The following is a 24,331-nucleotide window of genomic DNA, read 5'->3' on the forward strand; positions in this document are numbered from 1 at the left end:
CATCTTTTCTCCTTTGAGTTAGTATATAGAAAAAAATATTCTTTATTGAAGAACAATTGTAAAACAATGTTATTGTACTGTTGACACCATGCTTTTTGTTTGTCCAAGAACATCTCTATTAAATAAACTTCTTATGAAAGAAAAAGAATTGATTTATAACCCTTTTTAAGTATTATAGAGTGGTAGTGAAAGTATATGTACTAGAGAAGAAAGTAGGCCTATCTCTGAACATTTGGATTTCGTTGGAGACTTTTCATTTTCTGTCTCATAGAGCCAAACTTACTGAGTGGCACTGCCCATAGTGTGAACAAAAGAGGTGTAAAAAGACGAGACCTGGACATGGAAGAGCTGAGAGAGATCCTTTCTTCTCTCTTACCTTTTGTGCGAATTGAACACATCTTACCTATAAACAGTGAAGTCTTAAGTGATGCAGTAAGTATTTTTCTTCATTTATCTATGTCATGAAAAGAAAAATGCCAGGCTTATCTGTCTCTTTTTTTTATCTTTGTAAATAATTTCTACAAATAATGAAGTATTGTGAAGCTGTAAATTCCATGAGTACAGAGACAGATGTCTGTTGTGTACAGTGTTATGTCCCTAGAGAGTTGAGTGGGCAAATAGGTCTGTCTTTTAGAAGAATATCATTTCTAGGGGAGTTAAATTCAGTCATTTATCAGTGTAGATCAGAAAGGAAAAGGTAGAAATTACCTTTGGAGACTCTTCAAGAAGAGCAAATGAATCAGAGAGTGGTGGGGGGAGATTGGTTCAATACAATTCAATATAAAAAGAATCAATGGACTTTCTGACTGTATTTCAGACCCAGGTGAAAATAATAGATCTAATCATGTCACTTATAATTTCTTTTAAATGGGGAATTTTTAAAAAGCTAACAATTGCTTGAATTAATGGATAGGAAAAAAATCAACATTATATATATTAGTTCTTCACAAATTAGTTTCTAAATTTAATGTAATGTTTGTAGAGATCATAATAGTTTTTCAACTGCACAGAAACATTATAAAAGTCACCTGGAAAAACAAACTGTAAAAAAAAATTTTTTCAGTTCTCCGAACATGACATAATGAAGAAGAGATAACTTTTCTAGAATGTAAAATATACTTTAAAATGCTAATGTTTAATCTGTGATGCTAGCATTGCAGACAAGACAGAATAGTCCAGAGAAAGATTTTAGTTAACATAAGAATTAAACATATAATTAAAAAGCTATTGCAAATCAGTGTGGTACAGGATTAACTGATTAGCAGGGGAGTAGGAAATTTGTTTAAAGTTAAACCATCATTTCACTTGCACACAAAATTAATCCCTATTAGATTGAAGAATTAAATGTTAAATTGAAAATGGAAAAACTAGGCTGGGCGTGTGGTGGCTCACGCCTGTAATCCTAGCACTCTGGAAGGCCGAGGTGGAAGGATCACTCGAGGTCAGGAGTTCGAGACCAACCTAAGCAAGAGCAAGACCCCATCTCTACTAAAAATAGAAAGAAATTAACTGGAAAACTAAAAATACATAGAAAAAATTAGCCGGGCATGGTGACACGTGCCTGTAGTCCCAGCTACTCGGGAGGCTGAGACGGTAGGATTGCTTGAGCCCAGGAGTTTGAGGTTGCTGTGAGCTAGGCTGACACCATGGCACTCTAGCCTGGGCAACAGAGTGAGACACTGTCCCCCCCCAAAAAAAGAAAAGAAAATGGAAAAAGTAGAAGAAAACAATTAAATATGGAATCTCTGATGGAAAAAAATGTGTAGTCTCACTAGTAATCACACACACATTAAAAGATGCAAAATAAAACATCAAGTCCAGCCTGGGCAACATAGCAAGACCTCCATCTGTATAAAAAAAAAATTTATAAATATTAGTGAGAAGTGGTGGTGTGCGCCTGTAGTTTTAGTTACTGGGGAGGCTGAGCCAGGAGGATCGCTTGAGACCCAGTAGTTGGAAGTTGCGGTGAGCTTTGCACAGCTGCACTCCAGCCTGGGCAAACAGTGAAATACTATCTCAAAAAAAAAAAAAATTAAGTTATCATTTTGTCACTTATTAAGGCTATAGTAAATTATAGTGGGACTACTAAACAGAATATCTTGCAGCCCTGAACAATGCTTATAAAGACAAATATAGCAACATGGAAAATGCTAATGATGGAATATAACTGAAAGAAGGAAGATACAAAATATGGGCTGGGCGCGGTGGCTCACGCCTGTAATCCTAGCACTCTGGGAGGCCGAGACGGGCGGATTGTTTGAGCTCAGGAGTTCGAGACCAGCCTGAGCAAGAGCGAGACCCCATCTCTACTAAAAATAGTAAGAAATTATATGGACAGCTAAAAATATATATAGAAAAATTAGCCGGGCATGGTGGCGCATGCCTGTAGTCCCAGCTACTCGGGAGGCTGAGGCAGGAGGATTGCATGAGCCCAGGAGTTTGAAGTTGCTATGAGCTAGGCTGACGCCACAGCACTCTAGCCCGGGCAACAGAGCGAGACTCTGTCTCAAAAAAAAAAAAAAAAAAAAGATACAAAATATGTATTTTCATGTATTCTGGAATTTTATGTAAAAATTCATTTAGAAAAGACTAGAAGGAAATATATCAACAATTGTAATAGATGCATTAATTTTTTTCTTCATTTTCTAAATACTAGATAATGCTATATTTTACTAGTTAAAAATAATTTTAACTAATATAACCATTAGATGTTTATTATATTTAACAAGAATAATATTGGAGAAATAACTTTTGGTTATGTTTAAAACCTGGGACTCAAATCACAGTCAACACTGTATTTAGTTGAGGAAAATATTTTAGAACTTTGGTTAGAAAATATGTATCTCTGCTCTTAATTCCATGCCTAATGAATAATGAGCACCCAGTAAAAGTTTGCTAATAATGGCTGTTAACCTTCATGCTCTTAGTATGTGCTAAGCACTGTGCCAAGTGCTTTTATCTGTATTGCCTTCATTTAATCTTCACAGCCACCTTAGGAACTGCAGGCACTTGATTTAGATTCTCCTAGCATCAGTCAGGAAACAATAGGGTGACCACATTCAGTTAGTTTTTTAGTGCCCCACCTCCAGGGCCATATAGGTGCCCTGAAAGTAAGGCCCAGGAAAAATGAGATGTCCGTGATCACATGGCTGTTAAATGGGGGAGTTGGGGTTTGAGCCAAGCCTGCCTTCCCCTGTGGTAGCCTGCCTATGTCCTTGTACTGTAGATACGTGCTCAAGTCAGTGGTCTCGTTTTGTCTTGGGGGAGAGGGGGCAGTGAGTGGGGATGGAATCAGTTCCCTAGATGAGTAAGGAAAAAAATAAAAATGGTTTTCATCAAGAGTTCTGAAATTTAGTCCAACTCACTACATTTTAATTAACGTGTCTCTTGCTTTTAAAAACATCATTTCTCTATTTAGAAAAAAATGGGAAGTTATAGTATCTTTTTATTGCTGAATCCTTTAACTAGTAAACTTTTTAAATATTTCTAAAATTTCACATACATTGCTAAATTTTTATTTAAATGGTAAAGTATGTACATTTTGATTTATAGGTACAAATATTTTTATCTTAGTAGCATTATAGTGCTACACAGATCTCTAGTTTATCTGAAATAAATTTCTTTTAAAGATGAAAAGAGGCTTGATCAGTACTCCTCCATCAGACATGCTTCCCACAACAGAAGGTGGAAAGTCAAATGCCTGGTTACGGCAAAAAAATGCTGGCATATATGTTCGTCCTCGGCTGTTCTCTCCCTATGTGGAAGAAGCAAAGGTAATGATGACCATTTGAAGATAGTAGACTACTTTATTTTAAACCATATGCATAACAAGGTTTATTATAGTATTATTTAAATATTTGGAAATAGCCTATATTTCCAATAATAGCGAAAATGAAAATAAATTATAGTTAGACTATTCAACAAAATAGTTTTCTGAAATGTTTAATTACCAAGCATGTTTTTAAAACTTAGGTCATATGAAAATGCATTTTATCTTTTTCTCATCTTAGGTGACTTGCAAAATGTTAACTTCATTGCCTTGCAAATTGTTAGCATTTTACTGAAATAGTTGTCAGTATTTTGTCATCTTGGGAATGGGAAAAATGTTCTGAAAGAAGATTGCACACATTTTTGTCTTCTTTGTAAATTAAAGGATACCATAATCTCTTCTAACATATTTCTGTAATAACTGACTGTTGGGAATTTTGTTTAGTTTTAGAATAAGTGCACAAACTAAGAATTCAGGCTTATTAAGTAAATAGTTGGCATCATATATTTGATAAATAAAGAACTCTTAAAATACAGTAATATAAAATCGAAATATTGTAATTTTTATTAGATGTGTTCAGCCATAAGAACTTTTGGGTGGCCTTTTGAGGAACTGACAGTCTTTAAAAGTAAGAAATTGTCTGGGCACGGTAGCTCATGCCTGTAATGCCAGCACTTTGAGAGGCCAAGGCAGGAGGGTTACTTGGGGCCTAGAGTTTGAGACCAGCCTGGGCAACCTAGTGAGACCCCATCCCTGCAAAGAAATTTAAAAATTAGCCGTGCGCAATCGTGCATGCCTGTAGTCCCAGCTATTCGGGAACCTGAGGCAGGAAGATCACTTGAGCCCAGGAGTGCAAGGCTGCAGTAAGCTATGATTGTGCCACCACTACACTCCAGCTGCCATGTCTCTTTAAAAAAAGAGAGAGAGAGATCATCATTAAGCTTTCTAAAATAAATTTATCAGGCAAATAGTGTGTTTGGGTATAGAATTAAGTTGTCTTACATTTTCTCATTTTTATTGCCAGAATTCCTAGTTTAAGGTATATGAAAGGATTTGTGAGAAGTCCGTTTTATTGAGTAGGTTGCTAACGTACCTATTGTTGAGTAGTTGACATTTTAAAATAGTTCTAAAGCATAGGAGAGAAACAGAATGTTTGGGTCTGGTCTCTCCGAAATAAGTGCAGTGCTTAATGTTGCTCAGACAGCCGAGGCCTTCACAAAGGTCCAGTCTGGTGATAAATGGTCTGCGATATACAAGACCTAACCTCCATTTCTTCTCCCTCAAGACCAGGCAGCCAAAAGCTAATCAGACATTCCTCCAGAATGTCCTGGTTCCTCAGATGGCCGTGCGCAACACCTAAGGAGATAATTGCCCCCAGTAAATGTAAAAAATGTTTATAGATTATCTTATTTTGGTCATTCTGCAGTTTGGTGAGATAGATTCACCTGAGACTAATTTAGCAAAATTAGATTTATTTGTAAGTCTTAAATTTACTCTGTTCTAAATATTTTGTATTTTGAAGGTAATAATCTTCCTCCAAATGTAATTTAACACAGATAAAGGTTGACTGATTCTGTTAATACTAAATTATTATTTCAGTCAGTGCTAGACGAGATGATGGTGGAACAAACAGATCTTGTGCGTTTGCGAATGGTTAGAATGTCCAATGTGCCAGACACACTCTACATGGTCAATAATGCCGTGCCACAGTGTTGTCATGTGATCAGCCACCAGCAGATCAGCAGTAACCAGTCAAGCCCTCCTTCAGTTGTAGCCAACGAAATTCCAGGTAAGGCAGTTTGTCAAGCATTATATTTAAATGAATAACCTTAACATTTTTTGTAATTGCTGATGTTTGAACCCCCTGATATATGCTAATTCTCTCCATGTTTCAATACCCTTTATGCGTTACTCTCCTTAAAGAATTAATAGTTATAAGCTAAGGTTTTTGTTTTATCTTTTATTAATTAGTATATACAGTTTTTCAGTTTAGCCTAAGGTTTCTCATCCTTGGCCCTATTGGCATTTAAGGCTGGATGATTCCATGTAGAGGGAGCTGTCCTGTGCATTGTAGGGTGTTCAGCCACATCCCTGGCCTGTACTTACTAGATGCTAGTAGTGCATGCACGCTCACACGTGTTCTCACACACACACCCCTTTGTGATAACCTTTTGGAAGCATTTTTATGTTTCTAGACATTGGCAAATGTGCGCTTTAGGGCAAAATCACTCCTGCTGAGAACCAGTGGTGTAGAGAAATTCATATTTTTTTCATCGCCATAGGTTATTTCTCATATTTTAAGACCTTTAGGAAAGTAATAGGTACTTAGACCTTTGAGTCCTTGTATGTCCCCCAAAAACGTGATCGCCATGGGAAGTTTATTGCAGCACAGGCTTATGTCTTAAGACTTTGAGGGAATTGGCCATAGATCAGGTATAACTGTCATGTCCAAAACTTTAGAGCATCAGTTAATGTTGACTTGAACCAAAGGGTTCTAGTGTGTCAGTTCTAAGGTAAGAAAAACAACAGTGATCTGGTGGACAGAAATACATGACTCTTGCCAATTGCCATTGCAAGATTCGAAATAAAAACCAGAAAACTATAGCAGTGAAAATAGCACTATTTATTTCTACTTATAAATGTTTGTTTCAATTAAAGATAAATAAAAGATATAATGACACTTAATTGAATGCATATGTTTTATTCTGGGACAAATGTTTTTCTTCAGGTGTTGCCTTATCAGATTTGGCCACCATATGTTTACTTAAAATACATATTGGATGACAGTATGAAAAGAAATATTTCTTTAGCTGTTTGTACAGATTTTGAAGCTTTGGTAATTAGTACTATTTTTTAGGCTTGAGTTAATATGATTGAATATCAGCATAATTTAATCTTAGAACTCAATCTCAGAAGCCCAAAGACATTCACAAGTATGCTCAGGAAAATAAGGCTTGTGTCTCTGTTTAGCTAAGGGACATGGTCCTATTCATGTCATCCTAGGTTCTTCTCACTTCCTTGCCCACACTCTAATGAAAAGGTTCTATAGCTTTTTTTTTTTTTTTTTTTTTTTTGAGACAGAGTCTCGCTGTGTTGCCCAGGCTAGAGTGAGTGCCGTGGCGTCAGCCTAGCTTACAGCAACCTCAAACTCCTGGGCTCAAGCAATCCTTCTGCCTCAGCCTCCCAAGTAGCTGGGACTACAGGCATGTGCCACCATGCCCGGCTAATTTTCTCTACATATATTTTTAGTTGGCCAGATAATTTCTTTCTATTTTTAGTAGAGATGGGGTCTCGCTCTTGCTCAGGCTGGTCTCAAACTCCTGACCTCGAGCGATCCACGCGCCTCGGCTTCCCAAAGTGCTAGGATTACAGGCGTGAGCCACCACGCCCAGCAAGCTTTTTGCAGAAGATTTGTGAGCTCATATCCTGGCTCTGTTACTTTGTATGACTTTGGACAAGCTATTTTCTTGAATATTTCCTCATCTGTAAAATGGGGATAATATCTCCTTTCAGGAGTTCTTGTGAGGATTTAATGAAGTACCATGAGTAACATGCTTAGGAGTTTGCCGGGCACAAAGTAAGTACTCAGTAAATGCTAGCTCCCTTTTCCCCCCAAAAATAATAATCAGTCATTAACCTAGTCAGTTTGTCTTATAAATATTTATAGACTTCATCCCTTCTTCTCCAGCCCTACAGCACAGCCTTAGTTCAGGTTCCAAACCAGTGTTCCCTCTCATCTTACTTCCATTCTGCCCTTTGCACCAGGGGTCAGCACACTTTTTTATAAAGGCCAGATAGTAAACATTTTAGGTTTTGTGGGCCATGCAGTCTCTATTGCATCTACTCAGCTCTCACACAACAGCCATAGACAACACCTAAATGAATGGGTACAGCTGTATTCCAGTAGAACTTTATTTACAATAGCAGACAGCAGGCTCGATTTAGCCTGCAGGCCACAGTTTGCCTCCTCCTTTGTACACTAGTATCAGAGTGTACCTGATCACAGCTCTGGTCCTGTTGTCCCCCTGCACGGGTGACTACCTATCTTGCACAGGATGCAGTTTAAATTCCTTATCCATGATCTGCCCCTACCAATCTTTCCAGCCTCCTCTCTTAGTATTCTTCCTGCTTATAGCTCTGAACCCTTAAGGTCTCCTGGCTATACCAGGTGCTTGTATCATGCTGTCTCTCACTGCAGGTTTTATACATGCCCCTGTCCTTCTGCTCAGGAAGCCCTACCTATCCACCTACCCCACCACTTTCTTTGTCTAAGAAGCCTCTCCTGCCTGCCCCCAGTCTGGGCTGGGTGCCCCTTCTTCTCAGTCCTTCATCATCCTTTGCATATTTCTCTCCGTGAGCATTTATGATCCTGTACAGTACTTGTTTACTTAGTTCACGTCACTAAGCCATAACTTTTTTTTTTTTTTTTTTTTTGAGACAGAGTCTCACTCTGTTGCCCGGGCTAGAGTGAGTGCTGTGGCGTCAGCCTAGCTCACAGCAACCTCAAACTCCTGGGCTTAAGCGATCCTACTGCCTCAGCCTCCCGAGTAGCTGGGACTACAGACATGCGCCACCATGCCCGGCTAATTTTTTTCTATATAAATATTTTAGTAGACCAGATAATGTCTTTCTATTTTTTTTTTAGTAGAGACAGGGTCTTGCTCTTGCTCAGGCTGGTCTCGAACTCCTGACCTAGAGTGATCCACCCACCTCAGTCTCCCAGAGTGCTAGGATTACAGGCGTGAGCCACTGCGCCCGGCCAAGCCATAACTTTTTGAGGACAGGGATCATGTTTTTCATTGTATACACCGTAATACCCAAGTCCAATCCCTGGTATGTAGTCAGGACTCAAAAACTTATTTGATGTAATCCTAGCAAGTCAAGGCAAGAGGATTGCTGGAGGCCAGGAGTTTAAGACTAGCATAAGCAAGAGTGAGACACTGTCTTTACAAAAAAAAAACCAGAAAAGTTAGCTGGGCATGGTGATGTGGACCTGTAGTTCCAGCTACTCGGGAGGCTGAAGCAGGAGGATCACTTGAGCCCAGGAGTTGGAGGTTGCAATGAGCAGTGATCATGCCACTGCACTCTAGCCTGGGTGATAGAGCAAGACTCTGTCTCAAAAAAAAAAAAAAAAAAAAAAAAACTTATTTGAACAAAAGAATGAATACATTTAAAAGACTTAAGAAATTTCCTGAGATTCAGAAGAGAATATGTACAAGTAAAATTTTTTCTGAGCATGAACTAAAATAATTCAACTGAAGAGCTGTTTGAGATGATCAAGAGCCTTTTGGGCACAGTGAAATTTTAAAACCTTTAAAAATAATTAGAGGTATATAAATTACTATGTTGAGGGAAATTAAAATGCTATCTGAAAAGTTTATAAGATTCTAGTACAAAACACATGCTTTTTTCCTTGTGCTCACTGGGTGGTCTTTTGTGTAACTCAGGAATTTTGCCTGCACACTGTTTTTCTCCTTCCAGTTCCTCGTCTCCTCATTATGAAAGACATGGTCAGACGACTACAGGAACTCCGACACACCGAGCAGGTGCAGAGGGCCTACGCGCTGAACTGTGGGGAAGGCGCCACTGTCAGCTATGAGATTCAGATCCGAGTACTAAGAGAGTTTGGCCTTGCAGATGCTGCTGCAGAACTATTGCAGGTAGGAAACAGCATGAAACTATTTAAAGTAGGGAGCCTTGCCCATCAGTTCAGCGGTGTTTTAGACATCCTGAGGAGCTCTCAGCTTGCTTCTTTTTCTTCATATGTGCTCTTTCACTGCCTCTGGTATCTTTGATAACCTGCAGGTCCCTCCTGGTGAAGAGGCAGTGTGGTGGACTGGACTGAGCACAGGTCTAAAATGAGATCTGGGTTTATATCCTGTCTCTGCTCCTTACTAATCAATTAATTTGGAATGAGTTACTTAACCACCCCGAGCATCAGTTCCCTTGCCTGCAAAATGGATTGTTGTGAAGATCCGAGGTGCTACATATAAAGCAACTGTGTATCTGGTACATAACAAGCATACAGTGGTGACTGCTAAAAAGCTTACTGGTGTGTATGCCCAACGGAGATGGCAGAGGAAGTAGAAAATTCTAAACTTCCTCTGCTCTTTCTTCCTAGTTTGGTCACTAGGTTTCAGGTTTGGTCTACTGCCATACTCCCCCTTTTTCCCTTTCTCCTCCCCTTAAAAGAAATTTTTTGTACGAGGGTTCAAACTCAAGCATGAGAATCAAGGAATGAGTGCTTTTTTTTTTTAAACCTAGCAGAAAAAACTTCTAGAAATAAGTAAGAGCAATAGCATTGGTTTTGCAATTAAGAGAGAATTTATAAAGTAGACTGATCATAACCACTAAATCAAAGTCTTAAATAAAGTGTAATTTCATCTGGTCAAGTGATTCAAACATTTTGTTTCAGCAAGGCGGGAGGATGGCATGAAGCCAGGAGTTCGAGACCAGCCTGAGCAAGAGCAAGACCTGGTCTCTACAAAAAATAGAAAAATTAGCCAGATGAGGTGGCATGCACCTATAGTCCCAGCTACTCGGGAGGCTGAGGCAGGAGGATCACTTGAGCCCAGGAGTTTGAGGTTGCAGTGAACTATGATGCCACTGCACTCTAGCCCGGGCAACAGAGTGAGACCCTGTCTCAAATAGAAAAAAGAAAGAAAGGTCTTACCACTGACTCCAAATTCCGTTAGCTTTTACAAAAGGGTAATGTAGTGTGATGTTCTTCAGTAAGGCAGCAAGCCATTTTTACGTTCTTGATTTTCTTTTTTTGCTATAGTTTACATCCTTAAAATAAATAGTCTGGTTTTCTACTCATTTCTTTCCCCTTTACCATTCTAAATTTGGTCTTAATTTGATAAGTTGTTTAAAAGTAAGTATTCTCATATAATGTTTACCAAAATATTAAACTTAGTCATATCTGATGGGTAAGGAATAGTATTTTGTAGTCTTAAAGCATATACAAATGTTTTGTCAGAAACTTTCTAGAAGATCCTCAGTTGTATGCCTTTTCTTCCTTTGGTGTTTACTGTTAGTCTTACGTTCTTAGACAAGACATATTTGAATTAGTTTATATTAACCTGTTTTTGCTTTATCACTTAATCTTATAAAAGATGACCTACTTGCTGGAATATTCAGTTGAGCAGCTCCCCTCGATAGCTGTGTCTTAGGCTACATAGGCTACACTCTGCCCCCTTTGTACTATTATTAAGGTCATTTTTTCTTGGGCTTCTGGCCTAGAAAATATATTGTGCCTTTTACTCTTGCAGAATGTGGTTTTCTTAGATACCTCACTGAATTCTCTCGTCCTGTAAATTTCCATCTATGAAATCTGCTAATAAGTGTCCTTTTTTTTTAATCTTTCTTAGAATCCTCACAAATTCTTTCCTGATGAACGTTTTGGGGATGAAAGTCCACTCTTGACAATGAGACAGCCTGGGAGATGTCGCATTAACAGTACCCCTCCTACCGAAACCATGTTTACAGACCTGGACTCTTTTGTGGCCTTCCATCCACCCTTGCCCCCTCCACCACCTCCCTACCATCCCCCAGCTACCCCAATCCACAACCAACTCAAAGCAAGCTGGAAACAAAGACCTCCCAGTCAGCATCCTTCACGTTCATTTTCTTATCCCTGTAATCATTCGCTGTTCCACTCCAGAACAGCTCCTAAAGCTGGCCCTCCCCCAGTCTACTTGCCGGGCATTAAAGCAGCACCACCTGATTGTACCAACACCGCAGGTCTGGGGAGGCAGACAGTGGCTGCTGCTGCTGCTGCCGCTGCCACCTCAGCAACAGTAGCATCTGAGAAACAAGTGGTAAGTCAACACTGAAGCAACCTGCCTAAAATTAAAAGTTTATGGAATATTAGAAGAAATTACCTTGGCCCCAGGAGCCCCACTGGGACTCAGCAGTGCCCAAAAGTATTGCTGACAAGCTGAAAGTATAGACATTTGAGGGCTGGAAAAAAGGGAAAAAAAAAAAAAGCTGGTATAGGTGAGTGAGAAAGGACAAGAGGAGAGAGACTAGAGGTGCAAATGATAAGTGTCATTGAGCGTCTTCCTTATCGTACGTTCATGTGCCAGGGTTGGGAAGGAGTAGGATTACTGAGCAGTACACAGGGATATGCCAGTTTCATAATGTTCTGTTCAAGCGCATGTCTAGAATCTGTCCCTAACTTCTATTCTACTCTTCTGTAGAATCTACTATTCTAATGAATGCTTTGATGGGACAAGAACAAGAAGTTACTTATAACTAAGTACAGTATACCATCAGGAATAATGTGGAAAAGACTCCCCGTTCAGAAAACAGGCAGAAAATGAGTCCTAACGCATGCCTCTACTCTCACAAGCTCATCCACCAGAGCATCTGTTTGACAGTAGCTAGTAGGGAGTAAACTGAGATGATTCTTTGCTTGAGTTTGCACTGCATTAGAGATTGAACTTCTGTTTTCTGTAGTATATTGGAAAAAAAAATAGTGATTTTTAAGTCTTCCTACTCAGTCACATGCCATAAGTAACATTCAACACAGAGAGGCCAGGCGCGGTGGCTCATGCCTATAATCCTAACACTCTAGGAGTCCAAGGCGGGAGGATTGCTCGAGGTCAGGAGTTCAAGACCAGCCTGAGCAAGAGCAAGACCCCATCTCTACTAAAAAATAGAAAGAAATTATCTGGACAACTAAAAATATATAGAAAAAATTAGCCAGGCATGGTGGCACATGCCTGTAGTCCCAGCTACTCAGGAAGCTGAGGCAGAAGGATTGCTTAAGCCCAGGAATTTGAGGTTGCTGTGAGCTAGGCTGACACCACAGCACTCTAGCCAGGGCAAAAGAGCAAGACTGTGTCTCAAAAAAAAAAAAAAAAAACAGAGAAAAACAAGATTCATCTGTTCATGGAAGCTTCGTTAAATTATGGCTTGTTGGAAGCTCTGGACTAGTATATGCTTCAGGTCAAATTATGATCCTGCCTTATCTTCTTATACCTACTGTCTCCCTGCAGTCCCTGCTTCCCCACACCCCGGAACAGCAAAGGTCTGTGGTGTTTGATAAACCAAATTCCAATCATATTGGCCTGGCGCTCAGTTCTACAGTTGCAAAAGCCCCACTACTTTATATTTTAAATAAAACTCCCTTTAAGGAAATTTATTTGTATGTTCATTGCAGTGTTGACTATGGTAATGAAAATTGGAAATAACCTAAATGTCCAACAGTAGGAGAATAATTTAATAAGTCATGGTTCATTGATACAGTGGAAGGTTACATAATAAAATGGTGATCTCAAAGAAAATTTAGTGGCAGAATTATATATGCATTAAATTTTGTGAAAATTAATATATATGCAAAGAAAAAGGTGAGAGAAAAACCTCAAAATGCTAATAGTGTTATCTCTGTAGGGAAGGTTAGAGGTTTTGTTTTTTGGGGAAGGTTTTTCTTTTATAGTTTTCTGTATTTTTATAATTCTTAAAAATATGCATGTATTACTTTTATAATTGGGAAACAAAATCAATGAACATCATTTTTCAAAGAGGAATTCATGAGCCTTTTTTGAACCCTCCTGCCCTTTTTGTCCCTATGCAGCGAACACAGCCTGTGCTGAATGATCTGATGCCAGACATTGCCGTGGGTGTGTCCACACTGTCACTCAAGGACAGGAGGCTTCCAGAGCTTGCTGTAGACACAGAATTAAGCCAGTCAGTTTCTGAAGCAGGACCAGGGCCTCCCCCGCATTTGTCGTGTATTCCACAGAGGCATACACACACTTCTCGGAAAAAACACACACTAGAGCAAAAAACAGATGCTAGAGAAAATCAGCAGGAATACCCGGATTTCTATGACTTCTCTAACGCTGCTTGCAGACCTTCTACTCCTGCTCCTGGCAGACACACTCCTTCTCCTTCGCAAGGTGGATATTTTGGTCCTGATTTGTATAGCCACAATAAGGCATCACCAAGTGGCTTAAAGTCAGCCTGCCTCCCTAGCCAGACCTCTCCTAAAAAACAGGAAGAACCTAGGAGAGAATATCCACTTTCCCCTGATGGGCATCTACACAGACAAAAGAACGAGCCAATACACCTGGACGTCGTCGAGCAACCTCCCCAGCGGTCAGACTTTCCTTTGGGAGCGCCAGAAAATGCTGGTACTGGCCCAGCCCACGTCAGGGGACGAACCACAGTAGAAGCTGACTTGACTTTTGGGCTGACTCCTAACAGACCTTCACATTCTGCATGTAGCTCTGAAGCTCCAGAAGAGAGATCCAGTAGAAGACTGGCAGACAGTGAGTCCCTGGGCCATGGAGCTCAGAGAAACACAGATTTGGAAAGGGAAGATTCAGTTAGCAGAGGAAGGAGGTCACCAAGCAAGCCAGACTTTCTCTACAAAAAGTCTGCCCTCTGAGAGCAACATTCAAGTCGTCTGTGCCTGAGATGTGAAACATCCCATTCTATGATGTAACCCAACAACTTACCAGTTTATCGATGCCAGCTGATAACTCAGTTTCACATTACTTTCTTCTGATTTTTATGTGTGTATATATGTTTATTAGACATGGCATGCTAAGAGGGGTTTTTTGTTTTAATGCTGCATCTGTCTATTTTGTGTTTGAACAATTGTGTGGGAAAGCATTTTTTAAGAGCAAGCAAGCTGGCACTTTTTTTCTCTTTACAAATGGAATTTTTTTGCACTTGTACTTATTTTATCTGTATTGATTTTATATCAGTATGTTAAACTTTATTGCCACATTTAAAGGACTGTATTTTCATACTCTTTTGCATTTTACCTTTCATCTACCAATCCATGTGCATTGGATTGCACACTAAGATGTATTTTCTTATGAAATAGTTCTGTGTTTATTTTTTAATTATAGAAATTCCAAAGAACAGCACATCAAAATGCTCCTCTCTTTTCAGTAATTGTTTTAGTTCAAACATATTCCTGCTCAGTCTCCATAAATCTCGTGTCATTTTTGTTTAATAAGTCCTGGAAGCTGGTCTTCACTCCCCCAGTAGGAGTCCAGTCAGGGTCCTGCAGTTTGCTGGTTCAGTAAAGAACAGGAAGGAGAGAAGCCTTTTGTCCCAGGCTCACTCCATTGCTTTATTCACAACGTGGGCACTGTCAGAATCCCTGCAAAGTCTGGTAGTAGGGATTAGAGTGTCACTAGATAAGTTATCTTTAGAGATCAGATCCTTGGCATTACAAAGCAGTGGAAATAGTGAAATAACTTCCAAAGTCACACTGATGGGATTTCAGGTCCTGAGCATCAGCTCTCAGCTGCGACGTTGAATTGACTGCTTGCTGCCTTCAGTTGTCTTGCTCTCTAGGGAAAAAAACAAAAAAACAAAAGGGCTTCAGTCTTACGGATGTTATTTGGTGTTTGTAAGCATATGTTTTCTTTTGGATGTTTTTCTGAGTATGTCTGCATCTTGGTGTCCTATACAAAGTTGTTGTATAATGCATAATGCTTTGTCACCAAAAGAAAAAAATTATTTTCAGTTAAACACTACATGTCCTACTTGAACACTAGGGACGCTGGTTTGGCATTTACTGAACCACTGAGCACATGGGATCTTTTAAGATCCTCTCCCTTGGAAGGGCAACGTGTGAGCTAAGGACTGTTTTTTTCTTACTCTCCAATGTAAATATATTAGTATTTGAGTTTTTAAATCACTTCAACATTATTTGAGCTTTCACTTTGTGTTTTTACAAACATACATACACAGCCGTAGCACTTAGAAGAAAAGAGACTTTCTGAACATTCCCTCCCATGAAGGATATTTGGGAACCTCTTTTCTATGTATGTATATATATATATGAAACTATGAATCACTCACACTCACTCTAAAACTATGCAGGGCTAGGGAGCCTTTACAAGCTACCATATAAATGAATTACATGCACTTTGAAGTAAATAGGTTTCTATTGGGTGTCAACAACTCTAATTTCTCCCTAAACTGTAGTTTCTCTTACAATCTTTTCCTACTTTACCCTGTGGATATACACTCAGGAATAATCTGACATTTTTTTAAAATCCTAACAGTAGATAGTCTCAAAGATGGGAACTTGTCTGTGTGTCTGTACACACCGCAAACTGCCGCCACTTGTTCTGCTGCCTGACTAGTTAGCTGCTGCTAGTGCACTTGTGATGCTGGTGACGGTGCAGACGAGCTCCCAGTCTCCCAGAGTTAACACTCGGCTACTGTAGGGTTGGCTACGCATCACCTTGGGGGCTCCTTTTTTAAGACAGAAAAACATAGGACTCTGTTCTCATTTGTAAGAGGTTTAACTTTCATAATAGTTGATGGTGTCTTTTAAAGCCCACCCTCAGTCTGTCTCTCTTCTGAAACAAGAGCTGTTAATTCCATCATATTCCGTAATATGTATTTATATATGTGTGTGTTGACATGAAGTGTTTTGATATAGTTTTAAATTTCTGTTCCAAATCAGACTATACTATGCTGATACTGCAGATAAGAATGAGTAGCCCTAATTTGGATGGGGAAAAAACTTTCTCATCTCTGACCTGTTTTGTTCTGTTGTTGTTTGTTGGTTTTTTTCCCCCCAAATGTTAGAACAGGGCTGTTGACCCCACACATTAATTTTTCTGAAAATTCATGAAGTATTCTTTCATTCCCTAAAACATAATTATAAAATAAGTGACCACTCTAATTTATGAAGTTTGCTTTTAATGGTTTAGTAGCTTACCTGGCTAAACTATGTATAAAGGGAAAACTTGCTTTAATCTGTGGGATTGTGGACTGAGGTGACTTGCGGAAGATAAACAAATGTGGGTTTTATGTGCATTAGGGTGGTAGGTGTCAGTGAACTTTTAATGTATCTTGTGAAGTATGATTAATAGGCTAGGTTGAATAGCCATGTGCCTCTGGCTTTTGAACCCACCTATAATATTAAATCTTTTTTAATGCCGTACTAAGATAAATGTGAAGTATGAGTGAGGTTGCTCTCAGAAAAAAAAAAGTTATATGTATAATATAAAATTTAGGCCGTGGGAAATGGCATTTTACTTGGTATAGAAGTTTAATGAGAACCAAATCACAAAAATACCAGATCTCCTTTTGAGGCCAAGGACAATCAGGCCAATGAGACAATCACCACTCCCGGTGCCCGCTGTGTGTTGAGGTCAGAGAACTGCCATTCAGATGTTAGAGCAGAAAGAAAAGATTCGAGTCTCTTAAAGATGTTGTTGGTCTTTCTCCTATGTTATTGTTTTAGTTTTGTGATCTTGGTGAATAATTTACGTTCAGAGTCACCTGTGGCTCCTGAGGAAAAAAATAGCAGCATTAAAGGCAAAAATTATCGAAAACATTGTTCAAGTTCTCCACGCCCATTCTCACATGCCCCCTTTAGCTTTATTTCTAGAAACCCTGGCCCTAAGCCAGCCTGATGTTTCAATAACCCATTAGGCTTTAAGGATTTTTAGTGAGTTTTTTATATTCACATCTTTTTGTAGAATTCTCTATGAAACTTTACCTAATTCTCGTTTTTGCTTCCTCAGAAACTCTGTTTTTGTTACACTTGTCATCCTTTATTGGGTTTTCTTTTGATTTGTTGTTGAAGCTCTAGTAATGGGCATAATACATGTACATCTGAACTGAGACGATGGCGTGGAACGTAGAGAAGCAGCGGCGAACTTGGCAGCAGCAGTGGCACTCCCTGAAAGCTGAGCGCCGCACGTCAGTGTCTGGAGTTGAAGGGTTCACGTTTCTCAGTAACTCCCCAGCAAAATAAATGTTTCCTTGTTGTGTTGACTTTGCCTTTTAGGGAAAAATATGTTTCATGAAATACTTGTAAGATACTTATTTTGCAGTTAATTCAGAAGCATTCATATTTTTATGTTAGGACTGAATTCAAAGGGAAATGCTTCTTTGACTTTTTTTTAAGTGTTTGGTTGACTTTCAGCTTTCCGTAGTTACTATCAAAGCAGCAGTGATGGGTGCTATTCCCGGTTCTGCAATGGTTTACTTTGCCTACTAAGTGATTTACTTTAAAACCTCATTACAGATAATCTTACTAAAGAGTTACCATGCACTCTGCTAAAAGGTGTTTTACTGTTTTCCATTAACACTGTTGTATGAACAATGTTTTATGAAATGTCTTTTTGTCCTGTAGATGGCCATAGCTGTTATGTAGTTACCATACTGGCAATCTTTTGATTGTTTTTTCCTCTAGAAAACCCTCAGACTGTACGTCAATCTCCCATATTCTGAATATTATAATGGTGTGGCCGTTTCTGTTGAAAGATTACTTGCAAGTGTGTGTGTGTTGGAAATAACCTCTTGTGTTTCTGTGTTTCTGTGAGTTCTAAGAGGTCAGATAAGCTCTGGAAAATTCATCACATGTACCTGCACATGACTGTGTATCTGAGTTACATGGTCAGGCGGTATGGAATCCTGCTCTTAGATCAGGTGGCTGAAAGATAAGGGTTCCTGAACTCCACTTGCTATGTATGTACCACATCTGTACTTCAGAGAGGTGACATCTTCTATAACATTGCATTTCCTTGTGGTTGTGCTGTTACTGGTATAAAGTCAAGTGCCTTCAATGCTAAAGGCTCAGAAATTTTTCTTAAACTGATTTCATGTCCTATGCAAGTGTTTTCTACAACCTGCATAACCAGTACTTTGTAAAACTTGTTTACGCTTCAATTGTACATAGTGATTTTTAAAGAAATATATAGTATTTTTATTTAGGTACCTCCAAACTTGAATTCGTCTGTGTGAAGCATTGTAAAACGATACATTTCTCTTTTGAGTACCATTACAGTTGTACAGAGGTTTTCATTGGTTCTATTTTTCTACTGTTACTGATAAGCATGTAACACTGACTTTATCCTACATATAGTTGGCATTTCAAATAAATGGCTTGTATAGAACCTGCTGAGTTGGATACAGTCTGTTTTAGCAGTGTAGCATACGGTCTTCAGTTAGAGAAGTGATTGTACCCTTTGAGGGTAGGATTGGGAGTTTCCTAGCTTGATTTCCTCTTCTGTGTCTCTAGGGTTTCAATCAAAGGCATTTAATTTTTATTATTATCATCATAGTTTTCTTAGAAATCACACTTTTATTCTGAATCATCAAGTTATTTTTTATTTCACTGAAACATTTCTGAGAGATTCCATTTTACAAATTTGAGCAAAAAGTTACTTGCACAGGGTCTCCAGAGGAAGCTCAGCATAGCACCCAGGTGAACCAGGCACCTGGATGTGTCTCGCTATTCAGGGACCTCCAATGTCAGAGACCTGGCTTACATTCTGAGCTTTCTCTCTCTTTTAAACCCAGGCTCATTAATATTTTTCAATTTAAAAGGGAAATGGAGTCATCATCTAGAGTCTAGGGTTCTGAAAAAGCATGCAAAATGGGAAGTTTTCTCATTTTCATTTTTAAAAATTGCTATAAAATAGCTCCTATTTTAAACTTTTGTTTTTATCATTTCACTTGTTTTTTTTTTTTTTTTTTTTTTTTTTTGAGACAGAGTCTCACTTTGTTGCCCGGGCTAGAGTGAGTGCCGTGGCATCAGCCTAGCTCACAGCAACCTCAGACTCCTGGGCTTAAGCGATCCTACTGCCTCAGCCTCCCGAGTAGCTGGGACTACAGGCATGAGCCACCATGCCCGGCTAATTTTTTTGTATATATATTTTTAGTTGGCCAGATAATTTCTTTCTATTTTTAGTAGAGACGGGGTCTCACTCTTGCTCAGGCTGGTCTCGAACTCCTGACCTCGAGCGATCCACCCGCCTCGGCCTCCCAGAGCTAGGATTACAGGCGTGAGCCACCGCGCCCGGCCTCTTTATCATTTCACTTGTAAGTTCTGTCCTAGCATTTCACTCTTCATGCCTCACTATGGAATAATCTCTTTATATTTTGTAACCATCTTAGATTTAACAGAGGAGTGTCAAGATAAAATAAAATCCAAGGTTTTTGTGGGTGAACTTCTTAAAAATCTAAAAAAGAAAATTGCATAAATCAACTTTTATTTCTGTACTTGTGGATTATCCCTGGAAAAGCAAATTCAGGGAGCTCTTCTCTAGCCACGTTGGGCCTTAGCTCTCCTCGGTACACTAGGAAATAATTCTTGAGTCCACTCTTCCCAGGGTCTAGGAGTATGGAGCCGCAGACAAAACAGATACCTATTCTCAGAAACTTTAAACTCTAGCTGGAAATACTTTTGTCCTAAAAACAATCAGAACAGCACAGGGCAGTTACCATGGCTGAGGGGAGCCCTGGTTTGAAATGGCCCAGGAACGAATGAGTGGGAGGAGGAACGCTAGAATCAGCGCTAAGCACTTAGTGTGTTTTTCTTTAATCCTTCAATGAACTAGGTACTGTTATTCGTGCCAGTTTACACAAAGATATGGAGCACTTGGTCCAAGGTCACACAGCCAGAAAGTTGGCAGAGGTTGGGCTCAAACCCAAGTGGTCTTGCTCCAGAACCCAAGTCCTCACCCACCATGCACTGCGCAGCAGGAGGTGCGGCGGCCCAGGCAGGGTGTGTGTGCTGCCCCGGAGGTGGGAGCAGGCCCAAGCAGGCGTTCACTTGCTCCTCTAGGCAGCGCTTACCCGCTAGAGACCAGAGCAGCAGTGATGAGCAAGACCGTCACAGTCCCACTCGACATTTTAGAGTTTCCAAGAAGGAAAGACACTGAATCACCACAGAGGTAAGGCTGGGTAGCTATTAATAACTGGTCTCAGGGGTGGGAGGACTTCATAGTGTGGGAGTGACCTTGAAGGTGCAGGTGAAGGAAGAGTCAGGACAATGGGGCGAGGAGGGGAAAGGGGGGTTCCAAGGAGAGGCAGAGCCCTGAAGGAGCTCAGCGTGGTCAGACCTGGCTTGGGGCCCGAACTTTCCAGCCCTTATAAGGCAGACTAAGGATTTTTGAAGTTGATGCTTACGGCAACACGGAAGCTACTGCAGGGTTTTAAGCAGGTGCATAATCAGATATGCATGTTCCCAAATCACTCTGGCCAAACTGAGAAGTGGGTTGAAGAGAAGCAGAAATGAAACCAGATAGGAGGCTGGCGCAGCCCTCCAGGGGAGAGCCGGGAGTAGCCAACAAAGAGGACAGAGTCTGAGTTTGATGAAGGGGCAATGTCTACGTCACTTGGCGACTCTTTGCACGTGGGAAAGGAGGAAGAATCGGATCTAGGGGAAAGATCACGAGTTTAATGTTGGTCATGTTAACTTGGAAATGATTGCCGGGCAGCCCACTATGAAATGGCAGTTCAGTATGAGCGGGAGATATGCATGTTATCCACATATGTGGGCGGCACGTACAGCCTTGGGAGTAGGTAGAGTGATTAGTGGAAAGGTTTAAGGAAGATGAAGAGAGGGCTAGGATGATGAACTTGGAGGAACTGCAGCCTTTCCAGGTCAGCTAGAAGGAGTGGCGGCCAAGGCAGCCTACCAGGCAGAAGAGAACCAGCAGGGTGTGGTTCTCAAGCCAGGCAGGGACTGTTTGGAAAAGGAGGGAATGTGATCTTTCAGTAAAGTGAAAGAAGTAAAATACAAGATAGTGCATATATATATATATGCTGCCAATTTGTGGAGAAGACAAGAAAAAGACATATATAGGAAACATACATAAAAATTTCTGCAAGAATCTATGAGAATGTTTACAGGACTGCCTCTGGAGAGCAGCATTGGCAATCTGGGGTCGGGTTTGGGGGTACTTCTCATTGTGTCCTTTTTGTTCTGGTTGGAATTTAAATGATGTGCATGTATTACTTTTTCAAGTTAAAGGTAAGGGATTAAGGTTCAGTTCCGCTCCTCCCCAAAAGCTAACTCTGGCTGCTGCTCAGAGGTTTTGGAAGATAGGCCCCTAAGATGCTCTGGGTCGGCCGCGTGGAGAAGGTGCGGGGTCGGTGAGAGAAGGCTGGTGGCCGGCTGGGGAGAGAAGCCGGAGGGGGCAGGTGGAGGCCACCTCTGGAGACGAGCTCTGGAGTAGCTCAGTGGCAGCGAGGATGGAAACTGAAGGGGTCATAGGTGCAAGGGGATGTCAGAGCCACCCAGGAGGCTGGGTGGGCTCGTGGTTATTCATCGTTACTAGCCAGCGACACCTGCCATCCCACGGGCTGTCGTGACAGACCTTGTCACACGCTAAGGCTTTTCCTCCCACTAGAAGATGGCTGACCCTGTCGATGTGGAGGAGGTCAGTTCAGCGTCACTTGTTCTTAAGGACTGTCTCAGTCCCCACTCACGCCTGTGTTTCTCCAGGTGTCCAGGAATCGTTCTGCAGCAGCTGCCGGTTTGTTTTAGAATTCTCTGGGGAACACCTTTCAGGTCATAGTGTCCAGAATCCACCATCCCCCACCTAAAAATACAAAAGGAAATGAGACTTTTGGTCTTTTCTGCCATGTGAACCCGTCCCTTTCTCGGTCGTCCTGTCCAAATAGCCAGTCGCTTGCTCCGGGCCCCAAGGTTCTGCCCATTCTCACTTCACATTTGCTCTGCTGCTCCGGGTCCAAGGCTGTTTCCTGACAGGGTGGAAGTGAGTTGCACGGTTCTGCCCTCCCTGTCAGCAACTATCCTTGCACTAACTGTCCTTGCTCTAAACTGGCTTTGCACATGACATTGATGACATTGCTGGGGCTTTTCATGGGCCTCACCTCAGTCTTTTCTCAGCTCACTGTAACCTCGAACCCCTGGGCTCAAGCAATCCTCATGCCTTAGCCTCCAGAGTAGCTGGGACTACAAGCGCACCACCACGCCCAGCTAATTTTTTTTTTCTTTTTTTTTTTTTTTTTTTACGGATGAAGTCTCACTATGTTGCCCAGGCAGGTCTCAAACTCCTGGCCTCAAGAGATCCTCCTGCCTCAGCCTCCCAAGGTGCTGGGATTACAGGCGTGAGCCACCACGCCTGACCCATCACCTCAGTCTTGAGTTTGGCTCCATGACCCACTCGGCAGGTCCCTCTGTCTCCCTACCTCTTGCTACAGACCCCTTTTCAGCCTCTGAAAACCGGTGCTCACCAGTTCCTCACATCCACGCGCACGTCCTCAAATCCCAGACGCGCCTTTCCGTCAGCATCAGGGCTGAGACGTCCTCCTCAGAGGTCTCTCCAGTGCTTTGAGCCTCTTCTTGCAGAGCCTGGGACTTGGGGCTGTTGTGTCTTGTCTCCAGACTTTGGGGAATGTGCACCCATAGTCTCGTTCCGCGGGTGCTGTGGCCACTGCCGGCTCGTGGCAGGCCTTCGGAGGAGGCCGAGGGCCTGCTGGGCGAGGTCCTGGCTGTGGGACCTGCGGCACAGCCCCTAATCCTCAGTTTCCTCATCCTTGGGTGACGTTAGTTCACTTACTGAGCGCTGGTTATGGACTTTCTGTATTTGCTCACAGTCCTCACGTCACCCTGCGTGACAGGCCTTCTTGTTCCCATTCTCAAGTAAAGAAACTCCTCCTTGACACCTGCCTGAAGGGGCTGCTGCGAGTCCGCAGGCACCTCGTGACATTGGTACTCTCTGAAGTCCCTCACCCCTGAACCTATCTAGCTGTGTGAGTATCCTCCATCTCTGGAATCTTCTATCAGATGCACCATAAATGCCTCCCAACCTTCTGCGACTGAACTAAAAGTAATTGTTCTCATCTCTCCACGTTCTGACAGATCCACCCAAACCCTTGTGGAGTCCCTGGTTAGTCCAGGTGTAGGTGGCCCCAGAGAGACTTCAGTGTCCCCCGAACATCCCACCAACCCCCAGGGGCTGCCGGGACTGTGCTCTTTGCAACCTTGCAGTCACCTGTCCCCTGTGCCTGCCACCCCCACTCCCCTGCGTCGCCTGATCAGCCCTCTGGACACCCATGGGGGGTCCCTCACTCCACCCACCCTTCCCCACCCTGCCGTGGTCCCTGCACCAGCACCACCCCTTCCTCATGCTCCTCCTCCTCCTCTGCCCCTCTTGCCCCCACTGAGGCCCAGCTCGCCACATCCACTCAGGCTCTCCCAGGAAGTGGCTCCTCTCACTCCTTCCGTGGACTCCGGGTGAGGAAGGGCAGGGTGATGGTCTCCCTTTGTCACCCCCAGTCACTCCTCTCACATCCTGAAGGCCGTGGCTCCAGCCTCACAGCGTCCCCGTTCTCCAAGCCCTGCTGTCACCCTAGTAGCAGCCTGGGCCATATCTAGCCCCCTCCTCCATGACACAGCCCTCCCCTGGGCCCAGAGGGCTCCACCGTGGAAATCTTAACCTCCCTTCCTCCTCTCAGGCCAGATCTCCTCCTGCCGGGTCCCCCCAGGCGCCTCTCCTTTGTCTCTCCGGCCTCTGCCCTCCACGGGTGTCAGCCACCTCACCTTGCTCAACTTCTGACCCGTCCTCCTGGCCAAACTGTGTCTATAAATAGTGGACACGTCCATCTCCTGTGCTGGGCCCGGCCCTGGCAGACTGAGGACAGCCCCATGGCCCCAGCCTCTTGCGGCCTCAGTGTGCCTGGCCTCTGGGGTCAGCCTGGCCCTGTTCCCCCTGGGGCCACTTTTGCCCTCCCCTCTCCTCTCCCTGAGCTGCCCCCCAGCTCCCTCCTCACTCTCCAGCCTCTCTGGGAAACAAAGGCCTTCAGGTGGGACCA

The 24,331-nt window shown here is 42.0% G+C and overlaps 1 protein-coding gene and 1 long non-coding RNA gene across 2 annotated transcripts in view; one reads left to right on the top strand and one right to left on the bottom strand.

The window, feature by feature from the left end:
• Positions 1-18,657, top strand: part of BTBD7 (BTB domain containing 7) — a 53,277-nt gene extending 34,620 nt beyond the window's left edge. The window contains exons 5-10 of the mRNA XM_045561697.1: positions 272-432; positions 3,630-3,773; positions 5,369-5,558; positions 9,251-9,429; positions 11,140-11,589; positions 13,350-18,657. Of these exons, the coding sequence (XP_045417653.1) occupies positions 272-432; positions 3,630-3,773; positions 5,369-5,558; positions 9,251-9,429; positions 11,140-11,589; positions 13,350-14,165 (1,940 nt within the window). The 3' untranslated portion in view covers positions 14,166-18,657. The remainder of the gene's footprint in view (positions 1-271; positions 433-3,629; positions 3,774-5,368; positions 5,559-9,250; positions 9,430-11,139; positions 11,590-13,349) is intronic.
• On the bottom strand, positions 14,911-23,553 carry LOC123645136. Its single transcript, XR_006737421.1, has 5 exons — positions 22,751-23,553; positions 21,980-22,092; positions 17,256-17,539; positions 16,830-17,044; positions 14,911-15,084 (listed from the first exon to the last, which is right to left on the bottom strand). It is a non-coding gene; the product is annotated as an uncharacterized LOC123645136 (long non-coding RNA).
• Between the last annotated feature and the right edge of the window lie 778 nt (positions 23,554-24,331).

Source organism: Lemur catta, chromosome 1, assembly GCF_020740605.2.
Source record: "Lemur catta isolate mLemCat1 chromosome 1, mLemCat1.pri, whole genome shotgun sequence".
Taxonomy (NCBI): domain Eukaryota; kingdom Metazoa; phylum Chordata; class Mammalia; order Primates; family Lemuridae; genus Lemur; species Lemur catta.